Source organism: Acinonyx jubatus, chromosome C2 (genome assembly GCF_027475565.1).
Source record: "Acinonyx jubatus isolate Ajub_Pintada_27869175 chromosome C2, VMU_Ajub_asm_v1.0, whole genome shotgun sequence".
Lineage (NCBI taxonomy): Eukaryota > Metazoa > Chordata > Mammalia > Carnivora > Felidae > Acinonyx > Acinonyx jubatus.
The window spans coordinates 134,276,303-134,304,064 of NC_069384.1; the positions used below are offsets into that span (position 1 = coordinate 134,276,303).

General features: G+C 38.9%; 1 protein-coding gene across 1 annotated transcript in view; it reads left to right on the forward strand.

The window, feature by feature from the left end:
* The window catches only part of KCNH8 (potassium voltage-gated channel subfamily H member 8), a 352,744-nt gene that overhangs the window by 306,236 nt on the left and 18,746 nt on the right, over window positions 1–27,762 (forward strand). Inside the window, exons 12-15 of the mRNA XM_053221505.1 lie at window positions 13,267–13,305; window positions 17,619–17,977; window positions 19,796–19,902; window positions 22,578–22,654. Of these exons, the coding sequence (XP_053077480.1) occupies window positions 13,267–13,305; window positions 17,619–17,977; window positions 19,796–19,902; window positions 22,578–22,654 (582 nt within the window). The remainder of the gene's footprint in view (window positions 1–13,266; window positions 13,306–17,618; window positions 17,978–19,795; window positions 19,903–22,577; window positions 22,655–27,762) is intronic.

The following is a 27,762-nucleotide window of genomic DNA, read 5'->3' on the forward strand; positions in this document are numbered from 1 at the left end:
CTTTACGAACATTGCCTTACGTTACTCTCATAAAATTCTTGGACATAAGTTGCTGAGTTCATGTACTAGATAAGAAGACTAGTTAAAGACGAGAGAGGTAGAAACTGGCCCAGAGTCCTTCAGCAAGGAAGCAAGGGAGGCCAGGCACTGCAATTGCAGTCCCAAACCACCTGAAGCCTAAACCCAGTGGAAACTTAGTGTAAGCTGATCCATCAAAACAAAGGATATGTTTTTCCTCTGTCCCTTAATTCTATGAGCAGTGAATGCCAGCTCTATTTATTAATGGTGGATTCATGGGAAACATGTTTCCATAGGAAAATAAGATTTACACATAAGAGAAAATGAGCCACAGAACTTTTCTATAATTCTTTGAACGGTACACTTTCTATTCGTGCATGTTCTTTCCATATGCTGTACTTTAATGAGAAAGCTTTTACAAAATAAATCATTAAAGGATTCAACCAAATTATAAGTGGAAGACTCAGTTGTATACATATAAGTTCTCTGAACCATGACTATGTTTATTTATCTTTGTAATCATTTTCCTTGTAAAACTCATGGTACAAAGTATGTGCTTGATGAATGCTTATTGGAATTTAATTCATTCACTCATATATATTTCCATATCCACAGAACAATAAAATGTTAGAATTGGAAGGGATCTTAAGTACCATCTATTAAAACTCCGTTTTTTTCCTGTGATGACAAGTGACTTAAAGGGAGGGGAAAAGAAAATGTATTCATTCACAGAACGAAAAATCTAGTCATTGGTTAGGTATATAACTTAAGTGAATTGTATACCTAAATGTATTAGAATATTCCCTTTTGCACAAAGTAGACTCTTACTTTGGGATGAAGTCTTCCCTCAACCATTCTGAGTATGCGTTTCAAATAAGATTCAGTAAAAATATCAAAATGTATCTCATCAGGTTTTCTTTTGTCAATTGCATATTTAGTAGCACATCTTCTGACCAAGAAAAGATGTTGATTTTTTTAAGTATTATAAGCAAGGGAGTTTGTTTCCAATACCTCCTTTAATTTAAATTTTAATCTTTGCATCACCCCTGAATCCTTGCTTAACAGATGAAGGAACCGGGCATCCAAGCAGTGCACAGCCTGAGATTACAGAATTAGTAAAAGAATCAAACAGTATAAAATTGAGTCCAATTCTGGTATTCTGAATCCCAGCCTAGTACATTTGTCCACCAAAGCACTCTACCATAAATCAAAACATAATTCTCCTAAAAAGGGTTGGTCTCCTTTAGGCACCCTGACTTAGAGCAGAAGCTATCCTGAATTTCCAGAATAACATTCACTTTAATCTTCTTAACCTTAATGCTATTACTTGTCATGTCTCATCAAAAACCCCCTGTGCCTGTTTCCGGAAAGATCTCTCATTAATAAGAGAATGAGTAAGACAGCACAAGTATTGTAGCTTGGCCATCCAACTTGTCCTTTCCCTTAGTATGTGTGCTGTCATGTGCTCCTAAATCCATCTATTTATTAAATAACCCCTGGTCACCAACTAGCTCTGAGAGAATGTCTTCCCATTCAAGTACATGCTTTTCAGTCTTCTCTGCATATAATCGTTCTTCATCCTTCCCTTGTTCCATGTTGGAAAGTAAATCTGAAGTTTCAGACGTGCACTGTCATTTCAGATGTACAAAATAGTTTTTCAACTCTTTTCAGACTCCATTTCATTGTTGTAAGAAGTTGGACGCCTTCTTAGCTGGGCATCTGGGTGGCTCAGTCGATTAAGTGTCCGACTCTTGATTTGACTCAGGTCTTGATCTTCTGGTTCATGGGTTTGAGCCCCACATCACACTCTATACTGATGGAGGTGTGGAGCCTGCTTGGGATTCGCTCCCTCTCTCTGTTTTCCCCTCCCCCCACCCCACACACACATTCATTCTTTCTCTCTCTAAAAATAAATAAACGTTAAAAAAAAAAAGTTGGAGGCCTTCTTAGCAATTGAAACAAAATGTTCTCCATCCTTCCTTTATGTGCACATACAGACAGTTATGGAGGAGGACTAAGAATATAGATGAAAGCAGCAATATTTTTAACATTTCTCAGTCAGTCTTCAAATATTTTACCAGTGTGTATGTTAGGATTTTTTGAAAACATAATTTTATTCTGTTTTTCTATTCAAGAACATTTGATCTCCTGGGTTTTGTTAGAATAATCCTGAATGTTTTACTACAGTATATATTTCACCGTGTGGGATCTTTCAAAGATCATCCTTGGGCATGTAAGACATCTCTTCAGTTAGCCCTTTAATCCCAAACATAAACTCGACAGATACAACACCGAGTCAGTGGGTGGTATGATTAAAACTGCTCTAAATGAGCTAAGTTGGTAGAAATTAAATTAAAATTAAAAGCAAATTACAAAATCCTAGGATAAACATTTCTAATAACGCTTTTCCCATGAAGTTCCCCAAAAGGGTGTAGACAGCAGAGACGATGACATATGGTGGAGACAGTCTGCTTACACCGCGGCACAGACTGTGCTCGGCAGGCAGATCTGGAGGCCTCCGGTCTCATCACATTGTAGGCATCTATTTGCTCACCATTTAAACCCAGCATTCTGGGATGCCAAAAGAGTGGCGGCTTTGACTGAAGGAAACAGTAGCCAAGGAGTCAGAAATAGGAAGCAAACGAGATGCCAAGTGGGGGGAGGGGGGGAGTGAAGTGCCTCAAGATTATGAATTGGAAGGCCAGCGTGTGGTACTCATGGTAACTCTAGGAGGGCGGAGGGATCCGTGGAGATACCGTTCTGTGAAATGAATTGGGGTTTAAAGGATTTGGTTCCCATGTCATTGAGGAAAATGATTAAGCAAAAATTCTTCGATGAACATCTGCAAGATGCTAAGCTTTTAGTGATGTGGTAATCCCACTTATATGTTCCACCCGGAAGATTAAGTTCTTTAAAAGCAGAGCATATGGTCACCGATCTGTGTCACTGCATTTTGCCAGGATTTGTAAACAGTCCCAAGTCTGACTAGGGCTAACGCATCATGGTTCTATTCCAGGTTGTACTGTTTATATATTTTTTTCTCTTATTAATCACACTTTCATCTTGACAGGACAGAATGTTAGCATTATATTTGAGGAAAAAAGCAAAAAACCCAAACAGCATTCTGTCAAAAAGAACCCACGAATGCTAGGTATCAGACTCAATACACATAGAAGTTATATGACTTGGAACAAGTTGCTGTCTTTCTGTGGGCCTCCAGTTCCTCATCCCCGGCCTGGATGATCACTAAGAAACCATCAGTTGAGTCAGGCTAAATGCTGTAACAAATAACGCCAAGTTTCCGTGACTTCATACGATAAGTAGAATAAATGGGTTATGCAGTAAACCTCATTCGTATCTGTGTACAGGTGGCAGCTTCTCACTTGATGACTCGGGCAGCCAGTCTTCCTCTATTTGGTGGCCCCATCACCCCCCACCACCCAGGCCTCAGAGTCATCTGGAACTCACTAGGCTTTTTGTATCCAGCCAGCCAATCAGTTTAAGAGACAGAGAATAGAGGCTGCCCTTGTATGACTCAGGGGCCAGACCCACAAATGACATGGATCTCTTCTGCTCACACTCCATTGGCCAGAATGAGTCATGTGGTTCACACTAAGTGCAAGCAGTCTGGGAAATCCCATCAAGTGGTGCGACTAACAGGATGCGTAAGTCCTGGTGAACAGTTAACCGGCTGGTGAACAACTCACCAGTCTGAGCCATAGGCCCTTCTAGTATTACCTTATAATTGTTATTTTTCTTGAGAGACAGAAAGCATAAGCAGGGAGGGGCAGAGGGATAGGGAGAGAGAGAAAATCTTAAGCAGGCCCCATGCTCAGCACAGAGCCTGATGCAGGGCTTGATCTTACAACTATGAGATCATGACCTGAGCTGAAATCAGAAGTCAGCTGATTAGCCCACTGAGCCACCCAGGCTCCCCTCCATTATTTTTTTATTCCAAATTTGTTGATAAATAGGAGGGTATTCATACCTTAAAATTTTCTTCAATTTTTCTAAATAAATAATAATTGAAGACCTTCAGTTTACCAGTAATTCTGTGGTAATGTTACCGTGGTAATGTTTAATGTTACTTCTCCAAGGAAAAGTTAATGTTTATTTAGAAATTCTGAACAAGGGACGAGGTGGCTCAGTCAGTTAAACATCCGACTCCTGGTTTCAGCTCAGGTCATGATCTCACGGTTCATGACATCCCGCATCAGGGTCCACACTGACAGCGCAGAGCCTGCTTGGAATTCTCTCTCTCCCTCTCTTTCTGCCCCTTCCCCACTAGTGCTCATGCGTGCACCCATGTTCTCTGTCTCTCAAACTAAAGAAACATTAAAAAAATAGAAATTCTGAATTAATTAGCAGAAAGGGAACGGTGACCAGAGGAGAGGCTTAAAGGCAATGATTTAGAGCCAGTTTCAAGTAGAAGTTACACCTTCTAAAGACCTAATGGAAACTAATAGGAAATATATGACTCCCACTGTGGGACTCCAAATGACTTATTTTTCTTTTCCCCACTCTCCCCTCCCCGCCTTGCGCTGCCCATCCTCCAAGTGACCTATTTTGGAAGCATCTTTATTACCTAAATGTAGTATGTCTTTACAGTACAACCAAGGCCAGAATTGTTCCTTCAAAGAATCCCACATGCCAGTTTCCTGCCATCCCCAAAGACACGACTTAACAAGCACAGCCTGATCCAGGAGATTAGAAACTTGAAGGACCAGAACTGTGCAAATTTGTGTAAATAACTGTGAAAGCATCATCTTCCAGTAAAGTCACTGGTGCATATTTTGCAATCATGGACACAATCACCTTAAAACATGGAGAGGAAAGTTTGTTCTTTCTTTTTTTTTTTTTAATTTCTTATTTTAGAGAGAGAGGGAAAGCACGAGTGAAGGGAGAAGGAGAGAGAATCCCAAGCAGGCTCCATGCTCAGTGCAGAGTCTGACATGGGGCTTGATCCCATGACCCTGGATCATGACCTGAGCCAAAATCAAGAGTCAGATGCCCAACTGACTGAGCTACACAGGCACCCCATGTTCTGAAGAGACTTATATGTATAGGTTTCATGTAGGTAAGTAAAAGAATGATGTCTTTGTATGAACCCATAAGTAACTGACTTAGCTCAAAGTTTAGAATGCCCTACTCTAAGAAGTCATGCCCATTCTAAATGGATATGCTTTATTCAGTGTTCACATGTTTATGCAGAGCGGTTACACAGTGGATACCACTGTGATTTCCTACAAACTTGCACATGGCTACTCTGTGACTAGGTTGCCACATGATAGCCCTAAAATCTTGTCCACACGGTGTAATTTCAGGAAAAGGGCCACTGTCTCACATCTCCCCACGAATCTCTCCCCTAAGTCCCTCACTGTTTATTTTAACAGGTTAAGGAAAAGTCTATCCTGTGATGAAAGCTCAGGCTCAAAATACAAATTTACATAAGAAAAAAATAAAAAAAGACATACCACTGTATAAATAACTGGGGAATGATTTCTTCACAGACTTTGGATGACAGTGTGGTTAGGAGAGAGACCCAGAGAAGGAAACAAGATGTATCAGGCATATTTGATCTATGACAATTATTGTTCTGGGGACTTCCCTGAGCACCACTAGCGGAGACAAAATACCAAATCAGACACATTTCTTCCTAAATTTCAGTGGTTTGTATGCCTACTGTGAATTCTCACGAAGACTTGTTTTCAGTCAATATATAATTGATCAGTAATATCTTCCTTACAGTGCTCCACACATCACCTTTTTTTTTTTATATTTACTTTTGAGAGAGAGATAGAGTGCGAGCAGGGGAAAGGCAGAGGGAGAGACACAGAATCCGAAGCAGGCTCCTGGCTCTGAGCTGTCAGCACAGAGCCTAATGTGGGGCTCAAACCCACAAACTACAAGATCATGACATGAGCCGAAGCCGGAAGCTTCATTGACTGAGCCACCCAGGCCACACATCACCTTTGAGTACCACAAAACCGTAACCTAAGTTCAGCCCTGATCTACTAACTGTGAGACTTTCTTCTTCACCTAGAAATTGTTGAATATTCAGCAAAAGTGTAAATGCTCTGAAACACAATATTCTTCATGCTTACGTTTCAAAGAGTGCTTTAATTAAGAAAGGCATGCATTTGGTCATTCAGAAGCTGCCCTCTATCACCGTCCTTTATAGTCCTCTTATTTTCTCTGGCTAAGTGAGCTTAACCAAGTCACTGTGGTTCGAATAAGCAGAGTAGCTCATCTCGGTTTGCTGCTACAAACACTGTTTTCATCATATAGGGCCGGTCACCTTTTTTGTTACAGTGTATAATTGACAGTGAGCTTCCTAGGTAGCAAATTAGGCATTTCGCATTAGCTTTAGAAGTGCCGTCAGGAGTTATGATGTGAAAACTTCTCATGCCAAACTGAGCATCTTCCTTCACCGACCTGGTTTGGAACCAAAGTACTCAGCGTGTATCCGGAAAATCTTATGAAACCAGCTATTGTGTTTCCTTACAATTACATAGTAGCTGATTTTACAAGCTAACCAGGAGCCATTGTACCCTAATCAGAAGCAGGTCCTTGGGGGGCACGGAATCTCAGTTCAATATAATGAGTTTCGACTGCAAATTCTTTTAGCACTGATTAACTGCTGAACTCCCAAATCATGGAGTTGGTACAGAGCTAGCTCCTTAAGCCTGGAATCATTAAAACTCTATGTCAGTGCTGAGAAATTTTGAGTTTTCTTCACATAATGGTGTGTATTTTCCCCCTCTGTCTTTCTAGAATGATGTGAACCACATATTAATAAACAACTCTCTCTCCCTCAAAAATCATCCTGCATTTTCCAAGTTCTTACATAAGTATTGGAGACTCTTTGGGTTTTCTTTTAATTCCAAAGCCTTGTAGTTCATACATTTGAATTTAGAATTTAGAGATAGGAAGTTAAAATTGTGCTTGAGTCAATTTGCATATATTATCAATGTCTTCACTGTATTCATACCTATGGACAATTTGAAAGTGCCTTATTTTATTTAAGTGAAGCAGATAAAAGGGTTGGGAGAGAAAAGAATAGAATACCAAGTTATTACTTTATGTAAAGTATGGTACCTAGTGCCGTACAAAGAAGAGCTTTGTGGCCTGGGATGACAGGTCTCTGCTGGGAGATCCATCTGGGGGGAAACTCAGGTTTAACAAGTTCATGGTCTCTTTATTATATATCTACATATCTGTTAGTTTCAGTTGGACGAACTCATCTGTGTGAATGTTTGGATATCCATAGCTAAAAATGCTCTATTTCCCATTCACCAAATTCAAAGAAAACTTTTCTTCATAATCACTATGCCAATAATAATATAACTAACATTTGTTAACAGGAATTTAATTACTCTTTATGCCAGGCACTGGACCAAGTACTTAGCAAGTGCAACGGTGTGAGGGCTCTTTTCACCATAAGCTTTATGTGAGAATTCCTTGTGTACCATGAAGTCCAAGTGGTAAGAGACTTACACTGCCCAGCAGCCTCTAAATGCTTTCTCTTTCTCCAGAAACAAGAGGGCTGGATGGCACGGACCACCCAGAGGTCAGCTCTGGCAGGAATGTTGGGCTTTATGGCCAGAAGGAAGCAGGAAGGGAAGAGTGAGCAGAAGGGATCCAGGGTTTTAGTGAAAGAACTGAGAGAGAGGCACCTTTGTTGTTGCTAGTGGAATGGAAAGGGAGGGGTGATTTTAAAAAGCCTTACTGTAGTTCATCAATACACGTGTCACCTTTAAGGTTTCTGAAAGCACACTAAAGATTAGGATTATTTTTAAATTGCAGTTTGACTCTTGAACAACACAGGTTTGAACTGCACAGATCCACTTATATGTGGATTTTTTTTTGTAAATACAGTACTGTAAGTGCATATTCTCTTTCTTATGATTTTCTTAATAATATTTTCTTTTCTCTAGCTTATTTTCTTGTAAGAATATGATATATGATACTGTATAACACACACAATATGTGTTAATCAACTGTTTATATATTTGTAAGGCTTCTGGTCAATAGTAGGCTATTAGTAGTTAACATTGGGGCCAGTCAAAAGTTATACACAATTTTCCACTGAGGGGGTCCACTGACCCTTGAACAACACCCAGTGCTGTTCAAGGGCCATCAGTACTTTTGGTTGCTATACATGTATCTTAATGTGACACAATGCCACCCAGATGTAGCCAATTGGGTCTTGAAAACTTGTTCAGTTTACATATATATATCTCATTTAATTCTCAGAACAACTTTAAATATTATTATCATTTTTTAGAGGAAGAATGAGAAATAAAATTCTTTTGGGTTAAGCCATTGAAAGTCAGCAAATTATTTGTTCCTTCAGCCTTACCTATTTTATCCCGATTAATGTGCTTCCCAAAGTTGCATAGCTAATGAGTAAAAAGACTAGGAAAATCCCAGCTCTTAACCACTATGCTATCATAGCTCCGAAATGGGTCCTATCACCCCTGACACATAGACCTTTTATCATAACACACAGCAATGAAGAGGTTTTCCTGGTGCTTCTTATACAATAGGCTCAATAATTGAACTCTCCAGTGGTAGCAGTCAATAAACACTAAATTCGAGTCTTGGTTACTTGACTTGTGCTTTCTGCATCAGAAGTGATAGTATTTACTTAGGGGAGAAGAATTCTCCTCTAAATCTTAATAGTTTGTCTCGACCTCAAGGCTCAGGATGAAATTGGAAAAGTTCAAAATCATCAGTTTTTCCATTATAATCTCATTTCTGTTTCTCAGTTATACAACAAGCAAAGGAAACATATTAGCCACTGTATTACCCACTTAGGGTTTCACACCAGCTTCAAAAATTTCTTCTGTAGATTAGATGGTAGTGAACTCCCAAGCCTTTTTTTAGTTGAAAATGAATGCCCCCTTATTCAAAGCCTGTCTTTTCTCCAGAGCTTTCCAGTTCCTCTTTCTGTCTTCCTCCTGCCATTGGTGGCATTCATGACTTCTTGGTACCTCCACTTGAATCTACAAGAGAAAGAAGCAGATCAGAAATAAAAAGGAGACCTACTGATTTGCTACGTGCCCATATCATATGACAATTACTTATGGTTTTATAAGAATGGGCATTTTAACTATGAAAGTTACGGAGTCACATGTGACTGTCCTTCATTCATGCTCTATTTATCCCAAACAGCCACCAGTACTGGTAATGTTGCCGTCCAGAGAACAAGAGAAAACGTGTGAGGATTCCTTTTTCTGAATGAGGACACATGTTCCTTCAGTCTTCTTTGTGACTTAATCAATGTGGCATTATTAACAAAGCAGAGAATATCATGAATCACTCAGAAAGAAGAGCCTTGTAATTCACATCTCATTTCCCAGTTGAGCAATCAGCTGTAGGTAACAGTCCTACCAGAACACTTGAGTGTCTTAGAAGATTCCCGAGTTGAGAGGACAGTTTCAGACTCACATGGGGGCTTATAATTCTGACCTGCAAACCAAGTAAACCAGGAGAATGCCTCCCTTGGGCCACTGGGCCACTGGGTTACAGTTTAGGATTCCTAGGCCTATGTAGTGGGTTCCATTCACATTTGCTTCCTTCCTACCTCGTACCAGTCGACGTCTTGGTGGTTCAGTCTCTGGAAAAGATCTTGAGAGTAAGGAAAGCTTATTGATAATTCCTCTACTGAAAAACTACTGAGAATACACTCAGCTTCTGAGGGTGGGGCATTAGCATCCAGTGAAGGCTGGGCCCCAAACTTCATTGTCATGGTACCATGTGTCAGAATTCAGAGACACTTTAATCAGTGGGTAGACATAGATGAAAGAAATCAAAAAGCTTCCCTCTCAGCTAAAAGAAAGTCCTAACAGCAGGAAGATTTACTACTGAGGAACTTAGGAACTTAAGGAAAAGGTAAGCTGGATGGCCAAGGTAGCATATCTTCATTCAGCAAAATAGACAACATTAAAGAACACAATGGCATTTTTCACATCTAAAACCACCATTAATTTTAGCATGTTTGATTTCCATTTGCAATTCAAGCTCAATAGTATAATTTTGAGGCCTTCCTTACACTTTGTTTTTCTTTTAAAGACGATTGCGAATTTGTTTTGCTTTTTCATAGCAGATTGTCTGAGTAATAAGAGACTTTTTTCCTCCTTATGGTTCTCCATACCAAGGAGCGGTGTTTTTCGATGTTAAGAGTCTTCTCTCTTTGTTCCCACTGGACTTATAGAGTGATAGAGTAAGTTAAGTGGTTAGGACAGGGGAATAAAAGAAGAGAAGCTGTGCAGAAACTTTTTAAACCAACTCCACATCACTGAGAATGTGTTTCTTTCCTAGTCTACAAGATTATCAAGCTTTACTTTCATTCATGATAATGTTGTGCCAAGACATGTCCTAGGTCCTTCTTGCCCACACTTGGCTTCTTCTGTCCTGGCAAAGTGAAGATACAATTCTAGGGTCTGAGTGGGCTGACCGTCAGCCTTGACTTCATCGCAGGACTCCATTCCTTGTTTTATGTCTGATTTACAACATTTTATCATCCCAACCTCTATTCCTTCGGTCTTTTTATTTTTTAATCATCCCCATTAGAGATTACCAGCCGTTCTCCTCCTGTCTGAAAGTTCATGTGGGAGGGACTCAAATTGGAGAAAACTGTCTTCCTCAAAACTTTCAAAACCTTTGAGTCTTCCAGTTACCGGAACAAGAAAAGGAGATCGATAAACATTACTTATTCAAAGGTTTGTATCTGTGCATTTTTTTCCCTTGGGATAGAATGACTAGACTTCATTTTCTTTCCGGAGAGATCTATAACCCAGAAAAGGCTAACGAGGTGCTTGGGTAACTTAGTATCACAAGATTTGGGGCCTGCTTTGTGGCAGTCATCAAACCTTGGGCTACATTCAGTTCCACCATATGTGAGGCATTTAGTCTTTCAGCTCAGGTAACAGCATGAACTGCCGGGGAGGCACCTGAGACAGGTTTGGATTCTGCGTTAGGTACACCAAGAGTCAGGGCACCTGGCGTCTGGGAGGTTCTGCCAGAGCTCTAACCTGATGCGTGAACCGGGCAAGTCACTTCATCTTCCTGGACAGCCACTTCCACATGTCTAGGTGGGGAGTTGGACTAACTCAGTGGTTTCAGCCCTGAGCCGAAGACCCGGCCCCACCTACCACCAACTGGAAGAGACTCTCTGGAGTTGGTGCTCTGGAATCTGATTTATTTAGGAATCCTTCTCAAGCATTCTACTGTCTGCCAGGTTACAAACCATTGTAGCAGCCACTCTTTAGGGTGACTTCTAGCTTTAAAACACTGGCTTTCCATTACACTAATATTCTCCGCAATTGGCAGAATCTGGATCCGTGTGAAAGGTTAGTCAGTAGAACTAATATATCATAGAACTCTTTTCAAATGCATGTGATTCAAATGCTGTACGCAAATGAAATAACTTCATTCAGAGAGCCTATCACAGCAGTGCTGGTTATATGATGTATACTTGTTATCTCATAGGATTACAGTAAAAATTAATGGACATGATGGCTGTGAGCATTTGTCAGGGTGCCTGTCACAGAGTGAACACTTAATGAATTCATCGGTGATAGGATAATAATAGCAGTGATGTCGGTTATGAGATCTTGCTACTCAGCGTGTGCCTCGTGGGCCAGTAACATCAGCGTTGCCTGGGAGTTCCTTAGAAATACAGTCTCGAGCCTCACTCCGGACTTCCTGAACCGAAACCTGCGTTTTATAGTGAAATCCCCAGGTGATTTGTGTGCACAGTAAAGTCTGAGAAGCACTGACGTAGACAAATAAACTTGGGACTCAGCAACTTGCCAGAGCTCACACTACTAGTAAACTAGAGAACTAGGAGTTTTTCTTACACCTCAGATGGCATCTCTGAGCTGGAGATGTTCAGGCTTCCTGAGTCCCACTGAGATGTTCTTTCTCTCATCCGGGCTGTAACTGTCTACCACCGTAGCAACAGCACTGTAATTTTATTTTTCACATTTTTAATTATTCAGCTGTTTTATTTGTCACCACTCAGGGAATTATTACAAAACTTATGTCTACAATGCTTCTGATTAATGCATATTTAGGCAACTAAGCAGATGTAGAATGGGTTGACTTCTTTGATAATATTAAACATTGATGAAACATATATTTGCACAGCAATAATGATGCCGGCATTTGTATAAATAATAACACATCTATTTCCCTAATCATCTAGGGGGAAAAAAACCACAGTGAGAGTTGAGAGAATTACTAAATATGTCTCACTTACTAGGCAGATCATTTTTGAGTGTAGAAGTTTTTTTCATGTGAATAAAATTATGCTAATTTATAGCATCTATTACCACTTTCAGATGAAGGAAGTGTATTTGAGCAGAAAACAGTGTGGATGAGACCTGAAGCATGTTTCCAAGATATATCATAAGTTCCAAAGCTTCTGGGTCCATCATGGAAAGCTGCGTGTTTTGTGATGGACTTCTCCACAGTCCTGTAGTTTGATTTTATGTAAGATGTATTCTGAAACCCAGCTTAAGTGATTCTACAATACATATTGTTTTTCACATTTTAGCATCTCTGAAATTGAGATTTGTCTTATAACTGATGGGCATGTCACAATTTGTTTAGCAGCATCTTGTTTCTTTTTACAATTGATGGGATTTAAATTTGATCAAATAGGAGATCAGGACTCCCCGGTGAACTTAATCCTAGTCCACAAGGAGCCTGATGGTGAGGAAAGACATGGGATAGAAAGGAGACATCACCCCCACCTGTATTCAAATAAGAAAGGGAGGTGGGTAACTGCAAAGAAATGAGATTTAATAAGAAAAGATTCCATGGGTTTCCGTTTTCACAGAGCCAGAGAGAAAAGTCATAGAATCGGCAAGAATATAGCAGAAAGGCAGGAAAGAGGGAAAAGGGAGATGGAAAACAAAAGGGGAGCAAATAAAGCATCAAGATGGAAACTATAACCAACACAGCCACTATTTCGATCATTATTTCCTAGGTGTTACATTCAATTTGCTCCTTCCTTTTCTTAGTTCACACACTGGTCAGTAGAGCTCCTACAGGCTGGGATGAGGAAGGCAGTTTCTGCCTCTTTTAGGACGTATTTTTTCCTTCTCTGGCCTACCCAAGCGGATTAATCGCCCCCACATGGTCTCTCCCCTGCTTCCTACATTTTACTCAGTCCCAAAGCACCTGGGAAGGTTTAAATGATTGTTACAACTTCTATTTGTTTGTTTGTTCTTTCAGGTGATATCAAGATTATCGAACAAATCTACAGTCTCACAGGTATGGCTTTTGCCAAAGAACAGAATCTTTATCTAAAATCTGTAGGATTTCCTGTAAATCTGTCTCCCACTTCAGGGTTTTATGTGTTTATTTTCTACTTTCCCTAAAATGCTTCCCACTGAAATGTATTGACTGACTTTCTGGAGTTTGGAGCGGAGAAGTATTGAAACTCATCTATTTAAGGGTTTTATTGTTGTTGAAAAGCAGTCGTCACCAGAACCTGGCAAAAGTAGAAAAATCCCGAGGAATTGACCTCGGAAGTACATTTGTTATGTTTAAAGTTAATAATCAAATGTTTTCTTGTAAGCTTCCGATGATGGTACAACATGGTTATCCATAGTATAAAAAAAAATGTCTCAGATATTCTGGAACGGATTTCACTTGAACTCTTAAGATAATCCCAACTTTTTAGAATCCTCCAATTTCACAGAAAACTTTCCCAAGAAACAGTGATTTATCAGATTTATTACCTAGACTTTTACTACCAATGATACTGTGACAGGAACCTAGAAATAGCTCCCTTTTTTGCTCTGTATTCTCCTTGAAGCAGAACCCAACACCTTTCACACACGTGTATACACACAGACACGTGTACATACAGAGAAACACCAATCCAATCATATAACACACGTAAAAGACATTGATAATTTACTGAAGATAGCTGGGGCACAGACAGGGTTTACTTTTAATACTATTGGGAAACTTCTTAAAAGCCCTTAAAACATCTCAGAGCATTCAACTGAGTTTCTCTCTGGCACTAGTTGTCTTCTTTCTCATCTCTACAAAATCCCTCCTCAGGAGTTGGCAAAATGGCCATTATGTTTCAACTCTTCTCAACAGGCAGCCTTTCCTCACTACTTTACCCCCTTGTCCCCAACCACTCCTATATTCTCTTTCTCATGAGAAATTCTGCCTTCCTTTGGATTTTCCAATTTGAATTCCTCACTCCTTCATAGCACAGTGAAAATGAACATCCCTGCTAAGAACACAACATCTGTAACTTTCAAAAAAAAATCTTCTGTATAATTTAGGCTTCAGCATCAAAGTCACCAGCATAACAGCTTCAAGGCAAAAGATATTTATTTCTCTCTCATGAACAAGGCCAGAGGTGGGTGATATAACTGTGTCAACAGGGTCCTGAGCTTTCTTCTTTTGGTTTCATTATCCTCAACACATGGTTTCCTTTTTTAAGACCTCCTCATTCTCTAAGATGGCTGCTAGAGATCTATCCATTGTATCAGTATTCCAGACTAGAAACTAAAAACAAAACAAAACAAAAACACTGAAGGGTAGGATAGAGGCTTCCCTCTTTCCAGAAGTCTTCCTGTAAGTTCCTTTTAACCTGTCCACTTGCCTGCTATCACCTCAGAACTTAACTTCATGGCCAAACCAAGAGGCAAAGGAAGCTGAGAAAGGTGATTTTTGGGCAAGGTACATTCCTAAGAATTCTGTTAACTAGCAAAGAAGGGGAGATTATATAAAAAGGGGTAACCAGCACTCTCTGTAGAACCTGCCCTGAGGCAAATGTTTCCATTTTCTTCACTATCATCATCATCATCATCATGAGGGCAAGCATCTATTTTAAGTACTTTCAGTGCACATTGCTAAGTGTTTTAACTTCCATTATCTAATATCTATATCCTCATACCATTCCCAATTTACAGATGAGGAAAACAAGGATTTAAATGATGTTACTTGGCCACCGTTGCAGGTAGAAGTCTCCAGACTTCTAGGACTGTGTGACCGAAAGTTCACGCATTCAACCATTAGACTTTATTCTGCTTCCCCTGTAGTCATGGCAGGTTTGACTGAATCTAGTCCACTGTGCATTTGAAATGGCTATCCCATAGAATGTCATGAGCTAAATTAGAGATTCCTTTGACTATGGGGAAAAGAACATCATTGCCCTCATGGAAGCATCTGTTGGGAGGAAATGAAGAAGGGGTGGGTCAGAAGACAAGGAAGAAATCTGTGGTTGAAATGTATGGCAGTGTATACATGGATGAATCCAGCTGCACGAGGGAAGCAAGCATTTCTGTATGGATAGCCCAAGGAAAGGAGCTGGAACTCCTGTATGGGCGCTGCATGTGGGGCTGGGTGTTTAATAATCTAATATATTTGGGTCCTGTCTGTAATAATGGTAGGGGGAATAATTAATTCTTGGTGTAGGTAATGTTGGCTGCCTTGATCACAAAGGTCAGTATTTAAGCAACTTTCCCCAAGTGCCAAGTCTCCATAATAAAATGGAAGTATGAAATCCGAACAAACTTGTAGAAGTACAAACACTATAGATTATTAGAGAATTACATCAGGACCAGCGGAACCTCCTTGAACCAAAGGAATGATTAAACTGCCAATGGAAATGTAAACAGAAGTTCAATTAAAGAATTCACTCATTGTTCTTCATTTCTTTGATAAGTTTGCCCCGTGTGTCTTTAACTGGGTGAGCTAATTTTTCTATTCTACAGTGCTACTAAACAGTTTCATGAGTAAACTATTTTGCTTAGCTTGGCCAGTTTTAAACTGGATGGGCTGTTGCCTGTTAAAGTCACCACATGTTCAAGTTCATTTTTTGTTGTATGTATCATTATAATGGTTACGGGAAAATCAATAGATACCAATAAACCAACTGTTTATTAATATGAAGTAATAACCATGACAGCTCATGAGATTTAAATAGCACACTTAGATCTTTTCAGCTTATTATCTTATTTCTATTAGAAATTATTGATGAGCAAGTAGAGACAATTGTATCCTCAAAAGAAAATGAGGCACCAAAAAAAAAAAAAAGAATTGAGCCTTTGGAGCAGAGAAGCCATGTCTGGGGCAGAGCAAGAAACACCCACTCTTCTAGTGACTCCATTGAGGGCCACTAGCTTAGCCTTTGTTGTTCTCTCTGCCCTGCTCCATCATCATCTTCGTTGTCTTTATCCAACCTCTCCCTCACTTCTTCTGAGTCTAAAAGGTTGAATGACTCCAGTCAAGAGTCTAAGATGGGTTTTTTTTTCTTCCAAAATTTTATTTAAATTCAAGTTGGTTAACATATAGTGTGGTATTGGTTTCAGGAGTAGAATTCAGGGATTCATCACTTACATACAATACCCAGTGCTCATCTCAACAAGTGCCCTCCTTAATGCCCATCACCTGTTTAGCCTGTCACCCCACCCACCTCCCCTCCAGCAACCCTCATTTTGTTCTCTATAGTTAAGAGACTCTTATGGTTTGCCTCCTCTCTGTTTTTATCTTATTTTGTTTTTCCTTCCCTTCTCCTCTGTTCATCTGTTTTGTTTCTTAAATTCCACATATAGGTGAAATCATATGGTATTTGTCCTTTGTCTTTCTCTGACTTATTTTGCTTAGCATAATACACTCTAGTTCCATCCTAAAAATAGAACTACCCTACAGTCCAACAATTGCATGACTAAATATTTATCTAAAGGATACAAACCCCAGATAAGAAGGGGCACATGCACCCCAGTGTTTATAGCAGCATTATCAACAATAGCCAAATTATGGAAAGAGCCCAAATGTCCATATACTGATGAATGGATAAAGAAGATGTGGTTTGTGTATACACACACACACACACACACACACACACACAATGGAATATTACTGAGCCATCAAAAAGAATTAAATCTTGCCATTTCCAACAACATGGATGGAACCAGAGTCTAAGATGGGGTTTAGCAAGACTTCTTCCTTTCCCAAGGTTCTCAAGGGGAGCAGGCCAAATGGTTTGCTCCATTTCCTTCCAACTGACATCTGAAAGTAAAGATAGCAGGAAGCAGAGTAGCTGTGGATGCCGTGGATCTTACTCCATCTATCTGATCCAAAATAGGAAAGGTTTTTATTCTCAAAGATAATATACTTTTCTGGTTGACCTCCATATAAAGTTCCACTGAAGACCCCATAACTTTAAAATAACAAGGCCCAAGACCTTCCAGTAAAATTGAAAATGTCCTTACTCCTAACAGCATGCCATCATATCCTATTACCGATGACAGACTGATTAAAATCTAGATGCCAAGCTGGTAAAATGCACCCTTCCCACCAGGACAGTTTAAGAAGACCAAGAGAGGTGTTAGCCGACCAACACCAGGATAGCAGAGAGGGTAAACCCGGGGAATAGCAGAAATGGCGAGACATTGAACACCTGAATAAATAATAGCAAAATCTGCAAAGTCTTAAGTTTTCATGAGACGTAAGTTTCTAAAAGATTTGACGTTGTTTCGATAGGACCACCAGCATGAATGATATTCCTCTCAAGCGGCCTTTGCAATCTGTACTAATCTATGTTATCACTGATTTAGTCAGAGCCCAAGGGAAATGGCAGCATCAACAAAAGACTCCCGTCCATTGTGGAAGATGAGGAAGAGGAGGAGGAAGGGGAGGAAGAAGAGACAGCCTCCCTGTCTCCCATCTACACAAGGGGATCCTCCTCTTCACGCAGCAAGAAGGTGGGAAGCAGTAAAAGCTATCTAGGCTTGAGCTTGAAGCAGCTGGCCTCAGGAACAGTGCCGTTTCACTCACCTATCAGAGTCTCCAGTTCAAATTCCCCAAAAAACAAACAGGAAACTGACCCCCCTAACCATGGAAAAAGGAAAGAGAGAAACTTGAAATTGCAACTTTCAGCTTTGAATAGTTCTGGACCCCCAGACCTCAGTCCAAGGTAAGAATCACATCATATAATTCTTTCCTAGGTAAAAATGGCTGCCTTTTATTCAAATTGGTACCTAGTTAGTAAATTATTCAGCCCTCTGGGCCTCTCAACCACACAGCTTCCTAGCCTGGGTTCTTCCGCTTTCCTGAATTTTGTGTGTAAATTTTGCTTCTGCGTGGAGGTGTGTACAGTATGACAATAGTTTTAGTTATATTCTTGAAAGGGTCCATTGAATGTTCAGAAGGCCTTCTTCACTCCCTTCATCCATTTAGCTCTACCTAAGTGTTGATGTTCATTCTCAATACTATTTTCTTTATCATTGTGGATAACTGAAGCTTACTTTCATTTCTGGCCTCTTCCGTAGGTAACACAGCATAGCTCTATTTTTAATTTTAAAAATTCTCTTTAGGATTAACTAAAGATGATTGAGAGGCTGAAAAATCCTGACTCAGAAATGTGAAAGAAGTGGTCTATGGAGCATAAAAGCAACAGTAAAAAATCACATCATAGCTGACAATAAATAGAAGCAAGAAAAAAAAAATACTGAGTGCTTCCTATGTCCCATGTCCTCTGCTAGGTAATTTCATTTAGTCTTCTCAAGAGTCCTGTAAAGTAGTTCATATTATCTATACTATTTTGTCCAAAATCTCAGAGATTAAGTTTGGAAATCTGTATTCAAATTCTATTTTTCTACTTGTGAAGCAAGTGATATTTCTAAATATATTTAGCTACTCTTTTGAAGAACACAATTCATCCATTGAGAGAGATTTTTTTTTTTAAATAAGCAAAACACACTTAGAAGTTCAGGAATTCAGTTGAGGATGGTAATTTGAAAACATTGCCTTACTCTTCTCCTTCCTAAATTTGTAATAAGAAGAAAGACAGGAAATTTTAAATAGGGGGGAAATATATCAGAACTGAAAAAGAAAGGTTTATCCTGAACTTATAAGAAGAACATTTTTCCTTTTATATATAGAAAAAGATTGTGAGGACATACATCAAAATGCTAACAGTAGTGGTGCATTACAGGTGATTTTTATTTTCTAATTTTGTTACTTTTATATTTATGTTTTCTACAAAAGACTTATATTTTTTAAATAATGAGTGCATTAAATAGCATTTAGCAAGGAAAGAAGACTAGCCAAAGTCCTAATAGTCGTTTATATGAAATTCTTTAACTCTTACTTCAGAGTTTTGTCCAGGTTCAGAGTAAAGGTGTCGTCAAGGTTATTTAATGTGATGCCATAATAATTAGGTTAAAAGATTTTAATTCTGGATGAAGTGGTGATTTAATATGAATTCAGAGAAGAGGACTTCAGTAGCTTAAGGTGTTGAATCTAAGAATAAATAAGCTTGCAAATTCTACAGCATTTCTGTCCAATAGAAATATAATGTGAGCTAAAATTGTGAGGCACATATGTAACTTTAAATTTTCTAGTAGCCACATTTTTAAAAAACAAACAAAACAAAAAACCCACATACACAAGTGAAGTTAATTTTAATAATATATTTTATTTGACTCACTATGCCCCAAATAATTAATTTCAAGTGTAAATAATAGTAAAATTTTACTAATAAAACCATTTGCATTTTTTACTCAAATATTCAAAATCTAATGTGCATTTTATGCTTACAGCACAGCTCAACTTGCATGAGCCACATTTCAGGTGCTCAATAGCCATACAAAGCTAATGGCTACCATATTGGAGAGCACAGCTTTAGAGACTGCAGAATTTAGAAATCAATACAATATTTTTAAGTCTCCTAGAAATACTGGAACCTATAAGCAAAAATGCACAACTAGCCAATTTCCTTTATTTTAAACAGGATCGTTGATGGAATTGAAGATGGAAACAGCAGTGAGGAAAGCCAGACTTTTGACTTCGGCTCTGAACGCCTCAGACCAGAGCCCAGAGTTTCTCCTCCTCTAGGAGGTAAGCTCTATATTTAGTCTTCTGTCAAGGGGTGGTATTTCTTTTTAACTTGTAATGTTTGGCATTGACCCTTTTTTGCCTTCACATTCTCTGAGTATTTCCCACATGTTAGAACTTTACCCATGCCATGGAAAAATTTGATTTGAGCCTATGCCATCTCCAAGTTATTAAGATATCATTTGTAATTGTTCCTCTGTCCAGCCTAGATGCCCTGCCATTTACCAGCCCAGGTAAATGGTGTGTTAGGAGACTCAAATGTCTGCTATTCATTAAAGGGTGACCATGTTTTCTGAGGATAGATGCAGATTAATCCACAAAAATAACATTACCAAGAAGAAAAGCTGTGTTGGTTGTATACCATAGGAACATAGGTTATATTTATCCAACTTCTTGAGGAGAGATCCTGTATTTGCATTTTGTCAAAGGATAAAACAACTTCAGAAGGATGTTTGAAGGCTGGAAATGAGGGAGATCTATATGAAGCACTGTGCTCTAGCAATGGTAGATTAATGTAAGGGTACTCCCAAACCCAACCCAGATTCCTCTCTCTCCCTTGCCTTCTTGAGCTCATTGCCCATAAAAAGTAATCTGTCAACATAATGAAGGCCGGAATGACAAAGAAATTGTAAAGAAGACGCACCTGTAGTTAATAAAGGGAGACTATTGAACAAGCATAGGCTATCCAAAACAATTACCAGAAAACTGTAAGATGAAAGGCCAGCAGTCCCCTGCCAGCTCTGTCCTCCCCTTCCCACTCAGCTCTGAGATCCTTGTGTCAGGATCCATTACTAATTAGTGAATCCCTCCATGAACAAAGCCAAGCCCAGTAAAGACTTTTGAATGTACGGTCCTGGGTGTGTGTGTGTGTCTCCTTTTGGTGGAATTGCAGTATTCCATCTCAGCAGTCTTTCCTGGCCCTCATTATCGTCTAGGGAAACGGAAGGGTCCTTGCAAGCCTCCTTGCTGTGGGGTGGGGGAGGGGAGGTGTGTAGGGGGAATGGAAGACAGGGAAAGGAGTGCAGATGTCAGTGAGCAATCCTGATTCATTCATTCAGTTGACTTACATGTGCTGATATTACTCTGGGGAAAGAGGCACAGAAAGCATATAGCCACACTGATGTATTTGCTGCGAAAGTTGATGGAAGGTCCCAACCGGACGTTTTCCTTATTGACTCACCTAGACCTGGAGATGATGCACAGAACCTCACCATGTCTATCCACCTATTTCTGCTCCCACCATCTCCTTAGCCTTCTCTTCTCCTCTTCCCAGTATGTAGCCCAATACTCATGCCCTCAAGCAACAGATTTTCTTAGCTCTATCTCGTAAATATCCCTCAATTCTAAGATTTTGTATCCTTACTGCCACCATATTTTTCCTTGCCACATCCATCTCTTGCCTGCTTTGCTACCAGAGTCTCTTCCCTGGTCTCACACTGCTCTCCATTCAGAGTAAACATTTTTAAAAATACAAATTTATTCTTATAACTCTGATCCTATGCGTAAAACACTGACAGGGCTTCCTATTACCCTTAATGTGAAATTCAAACCTATTACCTAATTGCCATTTAAATGTCTCTTTTCCCTGCTAGATTCTAAACTCCATGAGGGTCAATTAGATTTTCTTTATTCATTGTTCTCTCCTCTAAAGGAGGCTTAGCCTACCATATATGTTCTCTAATCATTCATTGAATTAATAGATTAACTTTGCAAAATGAAAATTATATATATATATATATATATATATATACATATATATATATGTATGTATGTATATATATATATATATATATATATATATATCCTTTCTACTCCAGCTAGCAACGATTTATCTGTACTTTTGTCCCTGACAGAAATAAATGTATTTGGAAGAACAAGGTTTAAAAAAAAAAAGTGGAGATAAGAGAACCAGAAAATGGGAGAAATTATCTTTTAGAGCAATTCAGGAAGAGATAGGAAATCTGCAGTAGAGTTTAGCACCTGAAATAGAAGTTGGGTGGCGGCGGGGTAGGGGTGGGGAGGCTGTAATGGACACAGGAATCAATATTTAGGGGAGAAAAAGAGGAGGAGGAACAGAACATCCCTTTTCTATGGTTTAGTCATTGGCTCTGATATATTTTTAGAGAATGGTCAAAAAAGAGGAAATGTCAGGCACCTGTGTGGCTCAGTCAGTTGAGCGTCCGACTTCGGCTCAGGTCATGATCTCATGGCTTGTGAGTTCGAGCCCCGTGTCGGGCTCTGTGCTGACAGCTCAGAGCTGGAGCCTGCTTTCAATTCTGTGTCTCCCTTTCTCTCTGCCCCTCTCCTGCTCATTCTCTGTCTCTCTGTCTCTCTGTCTCTCTCTCTCTCAAGAATAAATAAACATTTAAAAAAAACTTAAAAACAAAAGAGGAAATGTGTCATCTTGAAACATGGTGGTGATTTGCCATGGACACATCCCATCAGTGAGGTCATGGTCCCCACCATGATACGTGCCCAGTTTCAAGGCGTGTATCAGACAGGATCCAGAGGATTACTAGAAGCATGTTCAATCCCAGGGAGACAGAACCTACAGTGCACAGGCATCAGGAAGAGTTAAAGGCAGTAGCTTAGGTTTCCTTACCCATTTCAACTGCCTTAATCCTCACATATGAAGTTTAGTACTAAAGGACCCATTCTGTGTGTGTTACACTTTTCAGACTCAGAGATTGGAGCTGCTGTCCTCTTCATCAAAGCAGAGGAGACCAAGCAGCAAATAAATAAACTCAACAGTGAGGTATGGAGCTTTCTCTTCCTTTGGTCATGCTGGAGTGGTAAGAGCTATAAATCCTAGTTACCAGCAAAAGCAGTATAATGTAGTAATTACAGGCATATGCTCTGATGTCAGACCACCATGGATGAATTCCCACTAAGCCTCATGTGAGTTATGTGACCATTGACAAGTTCCTTACTTTCTCTCATGCTCTATTTCCCCACGTGTAAGTAGAGGGTAATGATTATGCCTACCTTATGGTCCATTGTGAAATTGAGATAGTGCAGGCAAATCATTTAGCATAAAGTGAGCACTAACTAAATGATAATTATACTAATTAGCTTCATAAATGTATTGATACTTGGTATAACTGGTGCTTTTTCACTTTTTTCATGTACTTTAATTTTTAATGAGTTAAAGCAAGGTGATTAATCCAAAGATGAATGCTATTTCTCAGAATAATCAAATGGCCTGAAATGCGCTTCTTTTCCCTGACATATATTTGCTGTGTAACTTTGAGCACTTTACCTCTCTGGACCTTGCCATCTATTCATGTGAAATAAGGTAATTTTTAGGAACTTTATGAAAATATATTTTGCATATCATAAAACTCACTCATTCCAAGTGTACAATTCAATGATTTTAGTAACCTTATTGAACAGTTCTACCGTCACCGTATCAGTTTTAGAATGCTTTTACCTGCATCCCTGCAGTAAGACCTCTCGTAGCCATTTATGATTAATCCCTGTTCCCACATCCAGCCCTAGGTCACCACTTACCTACTTTTTGCCTTTTCTGGCCATCTCATATAAATAGAGAAGGCAATATCTGAATCACTATCCTAACTTTGGTGCCCTTCCGAAAAATTTTAATAATTTTGTCTCGAATAAAAACATTCGAGACAATTTGGAGGCAAATAGTTTATTTGGGAGGTGGCCCAGGAAGCAACATAAAGGATAGAGAGGTAAGGCAGAAGAGAAAGGGAAGCACAGAAAGAAAGGCGTGTTAATAAGATAATTAACTCTGTGGGCAACTGGGGCTCAATCCTGCTGGGGACCACTGAGAGAGTATGTAGGACAATTCAAAACTGTTCCACCATAAGGCAAGGAAAAATGGAATTGGGGGTGGTTCCTGAGAGATTGACTCCCTTGCTCTTCATGCAGGCCTTGCTGCAGAGGAGACTAGAAAGGTTCTTCAGACAAAAATACGCAGGAAGACCTGGACCTTCCGGGTACACCTAGGGTAAGGGCACATGGATGGGCACAGATTGTGTAATAGAATCCCTTTCTAGGACTAAGATTACCTGAGGAGATCGTCGAAAAATACAATAGTTATTGACACTGGGAAGATTTGTGGAAAATGAAATCATGTTATCATATCAGTTTCCAATTATCTGCAACAATGGAAAACTGGGTAGTTTGTCATAAAGCCCAGAGGTTTCTCTTAAACCTGTGTATCTTCAGCTTAGTGAAGATTTATGATTTACTGCTGTCTCTCCTTCTGCGCTCACTTTCTCTGGGAGTAAGATTGTTGCTAACAAGATGTAAGAGAGACAAAGGGCAGACTAACAATATAGGAATGAAAAACTAATCAGATTGAAACTCCTTAAATCACAAAGACTTGGCCATACACTGGATCTCGTAAATAACATCTTGTTAAATACAACAAAACAAACCTAAATACCCTGTTGGAAAACTTTCTATTGAACAATTTCTTTTCAAATATTATTCTTGGCTAAAAGCACCAATTAATATTAACTGTTTGAATTCTTTTCCCTCATATGTGAGATCATTTAATGGTTTTAAGAACTGACTGACCAATGTCTTAGCTCAAATACTAGAGTCAGTAATTATTCTGGGGAAAAATGTGTTTACATCTTCACCTTTTGGAATGTACATAGTTTCCCAAATCACAGCTGTAAATCCACACCCTCTACGATTTTCCTTTGACCATGTGAACTAGTGGTAGATACGTTAAAACAGATAACCACTTGGAAAACAAAATATTTCCCCAATGTGATTCGGTATTTATGATTGCTTTTCTAGTGAGAGGATATAAATCTTTTTATCTTGCCATATATTGAAATAAAAAGGGCAAGGTAAAATATATCAATGGTCCAATTATCCTTCCCTGAGGAATTAGTTTTTCCTTATAGGAAAATATCTGATTTCTTCATGGCTGAAGCTTAAGTTAGAAAAATCTTATCCTTTGCACATAATTTAATTTATAGTCTTGACTCTTTGGGTAGTGTGTTAAAACCCACTAAGACAGGCAGAATGAAAATATAAATTGGCTTCAAAGTGTAAAATTATTTTTCTTCCGACCTACTTGTTTTTTTCCTCCTATCTCCTATAATGTCGTTTATGTAGCCAAAAAAAATCTGTCTTTTAAAATCCAAGCCTAATTTTTCCACTTCCCCTGTATCCTGCCACTCACCCATGTGATCATTTGATTGCTTTATTCTTCATTTATTCTTTTCCTTGTTCTGAGTAAACAAGAGAAGAATTGATAATGAACATGGGATGCACTGCATAATAATAACTCTTTAATAAAAAGGGCAATCCCCAATACATGCGAGGCATGTCGAGCATTATGTAAAGTTTGAGAACATAGCAACAACCCCATTCTGATATTTGCCCAGACATTTAAGATATAAAGACATTGTTCATTGATGTGTAGATTTCATAATCAGCTGGCTAAATACAGAACAAAAATCAGAAAGGAAATAATGTTGGTAATAACCTACATTCACAGAACAGTGAAGGGTTTAAAAGATGTAGGGCAGCTGCTAATATTAGAACGCTTTTGAAAACATTGTCATTGCTCTACAGTGGACAAAGAAATAGTGCAATTCTAAGGAAATTGTTTAAAAATAACAACAAAATGTCACCGTGGGGGACATGGGCTGTGTAAGTCAAATGCTCCATTTCTGAAAAGGTTTGTAGGTAAGGGTTAGAATGTTTTCTCATTTCTGAAATCTGCCTGACCCAGAAAGACATTGCGGCAAAACCTACCAAGGGAACCTACGTGCTCTGCCACAGCAGGCATAAGACATAAAACACACTAGTAGAGAAAGAGAATGAGCTTTAGAGAAAGAAAAATATTCTTATCCCTATTCATAAAATTAACTCTCTGACTTCAGCAAAGCATTCACCTTCCCTAAGTTCAGATTTTTTCTCTATTAAATGGTAATGATGAAATCTGCAATATAGGATTGTTGTGAGGACCTAATACCATATGTAAACCATTCAGCGTGATGTCTTCTGTTAATAAGGGGTCAAATACTCATTCGCTCCTTATATAAGGTTGTACTTCTATCCAACAAAAGGTAACTCTCAAGTTAGCACCCCCGCCCCCCTACTCTTCCCCGCCCAGTGCAGACTAATTAGTCCATGTTTATGGAAGAAAATGAAAACGAATGGACTTAAGGGAAACATTTGATCATGAAAGTGACTACTCTTTACCTGAGACTTTTCTCTTGCTATGAAAATACCGAATATAGGGGCGCCTGGGTGTCTCGGTCGTTTAAGTGGCCAACTCTTGATTTTGGCTCAGGTCGTGATCTCAAAGTTCGTGAGATTGAGTCCCACTTTGGGCTCTGTGCTGACAGCAAGGAGCCTGCTTGGGATTCTCTTTCTCCTCTTGCTCTCTGCCCCTCCCCCCACTCATGCTCTCTCTCCCTCTCTCTCTCAAAATAAACATTAAAAAAAAGAAAAGAATAGAAAATTAAAATAGAAAAATGAAAGGGCATATTGTTTATATTTCAGTGTATCTTATTTTAGCTAAATAGTTTGATGTAATAGTGTCAGTGTATTAATGTAAACAACACTTGTTCTATGAGACTTCAAGATTTAAGGGCTAAGAGACCTTAAGTATGCCAGTTTACCAATGTTTAATCATTACCTGATATTACACTAAACATAAATAGCAAAATGATTATAAAACTAGGCAGAATGGAAGCTTACAGGAAAGATAATCATAGCCAAATCTTCATTTTCAAAATGAAAAAATGCAGGTGACTTGTGAAATCATCCATGCTCAACAAAGGGCATTTTGACTGGAATTCTCTGATTGACACTTTTAGAATTTTATTTTGTTTAAAAAACAAACAACTTCATTGAGATATAATTAACATATCATATAATTCATCCATTTAAAGTGTATAATCTGAAGGCTTTCAGTATGTTCACAGAGTTGTGCATTCATCACCATACTCAATTTTCAACCATTGTAAACCATTACCCCACAAAGAAGCCCTATACCATATAGCCATCACCCGTGATGCCTGAAGATCCCCTACCCTCAGCCCTACTAATCTACATTCTCTGCCCATATATTTGCCTGTTCTGAACATTCCCTTTAAGTGGAATCTTACATTATAGCCCTCTGTGACCAGCTTTTTTCATTTAGTATGAGGTTTTCAAGGCTCACCCATGTTGTGGCCATACCAATACCTCATTTCTTTTTACACCCACGTAATATTCCATTGTATGGATATACCACTTTTTGCCTATTCATTCATCAGCTGATGGGCATTTGTGTTGTTACCACTTTTCAGCTAATATGAATAATGTTGCTGTGAACATTCATAAAACATTCACACAAGTTTTTGCGCGGACATGTTTTAATTTCTCTCGGGTAATTAAGTGGAATTGCTGGATCGTATGGTAACTCTGTGTTTAAAACATCTGAGAAACTGCCAGACTGTTTCCCAAAGCAGCAGCAGCACTTTACATTCAGCAACATATGAAGGTTCCAGGCTCCTATTTCCCTGCCAACAATTTTTTATTTGTTATTATAAGACTTTGTTATTCTAACCACACTAGTGTGTGTGAAGCAGTATTTCATTGTAGTTTTCGTTTGAATTTCCTGGATAGCTATTAATATTGAGGATCTTTCCATGTGTTCATTCTTTGGAAAATCGTCTGTCCAGATCCTTGAACCACTTTAAAATTGGGCTGTTTCTTTATTCCTGAGTTGTAAGAATTCTTTATATATTCTAGATACAAGTTATGATTTTCAGTTTTCTTCTCCCATTACTTAAGTTGCCTTTTCGTTCCCTACATGCTGGTCTTTGAAGCACAAAAGTATTAATTTTGGTGATATCCATTTTATGTATTTTTTCTTTTGTT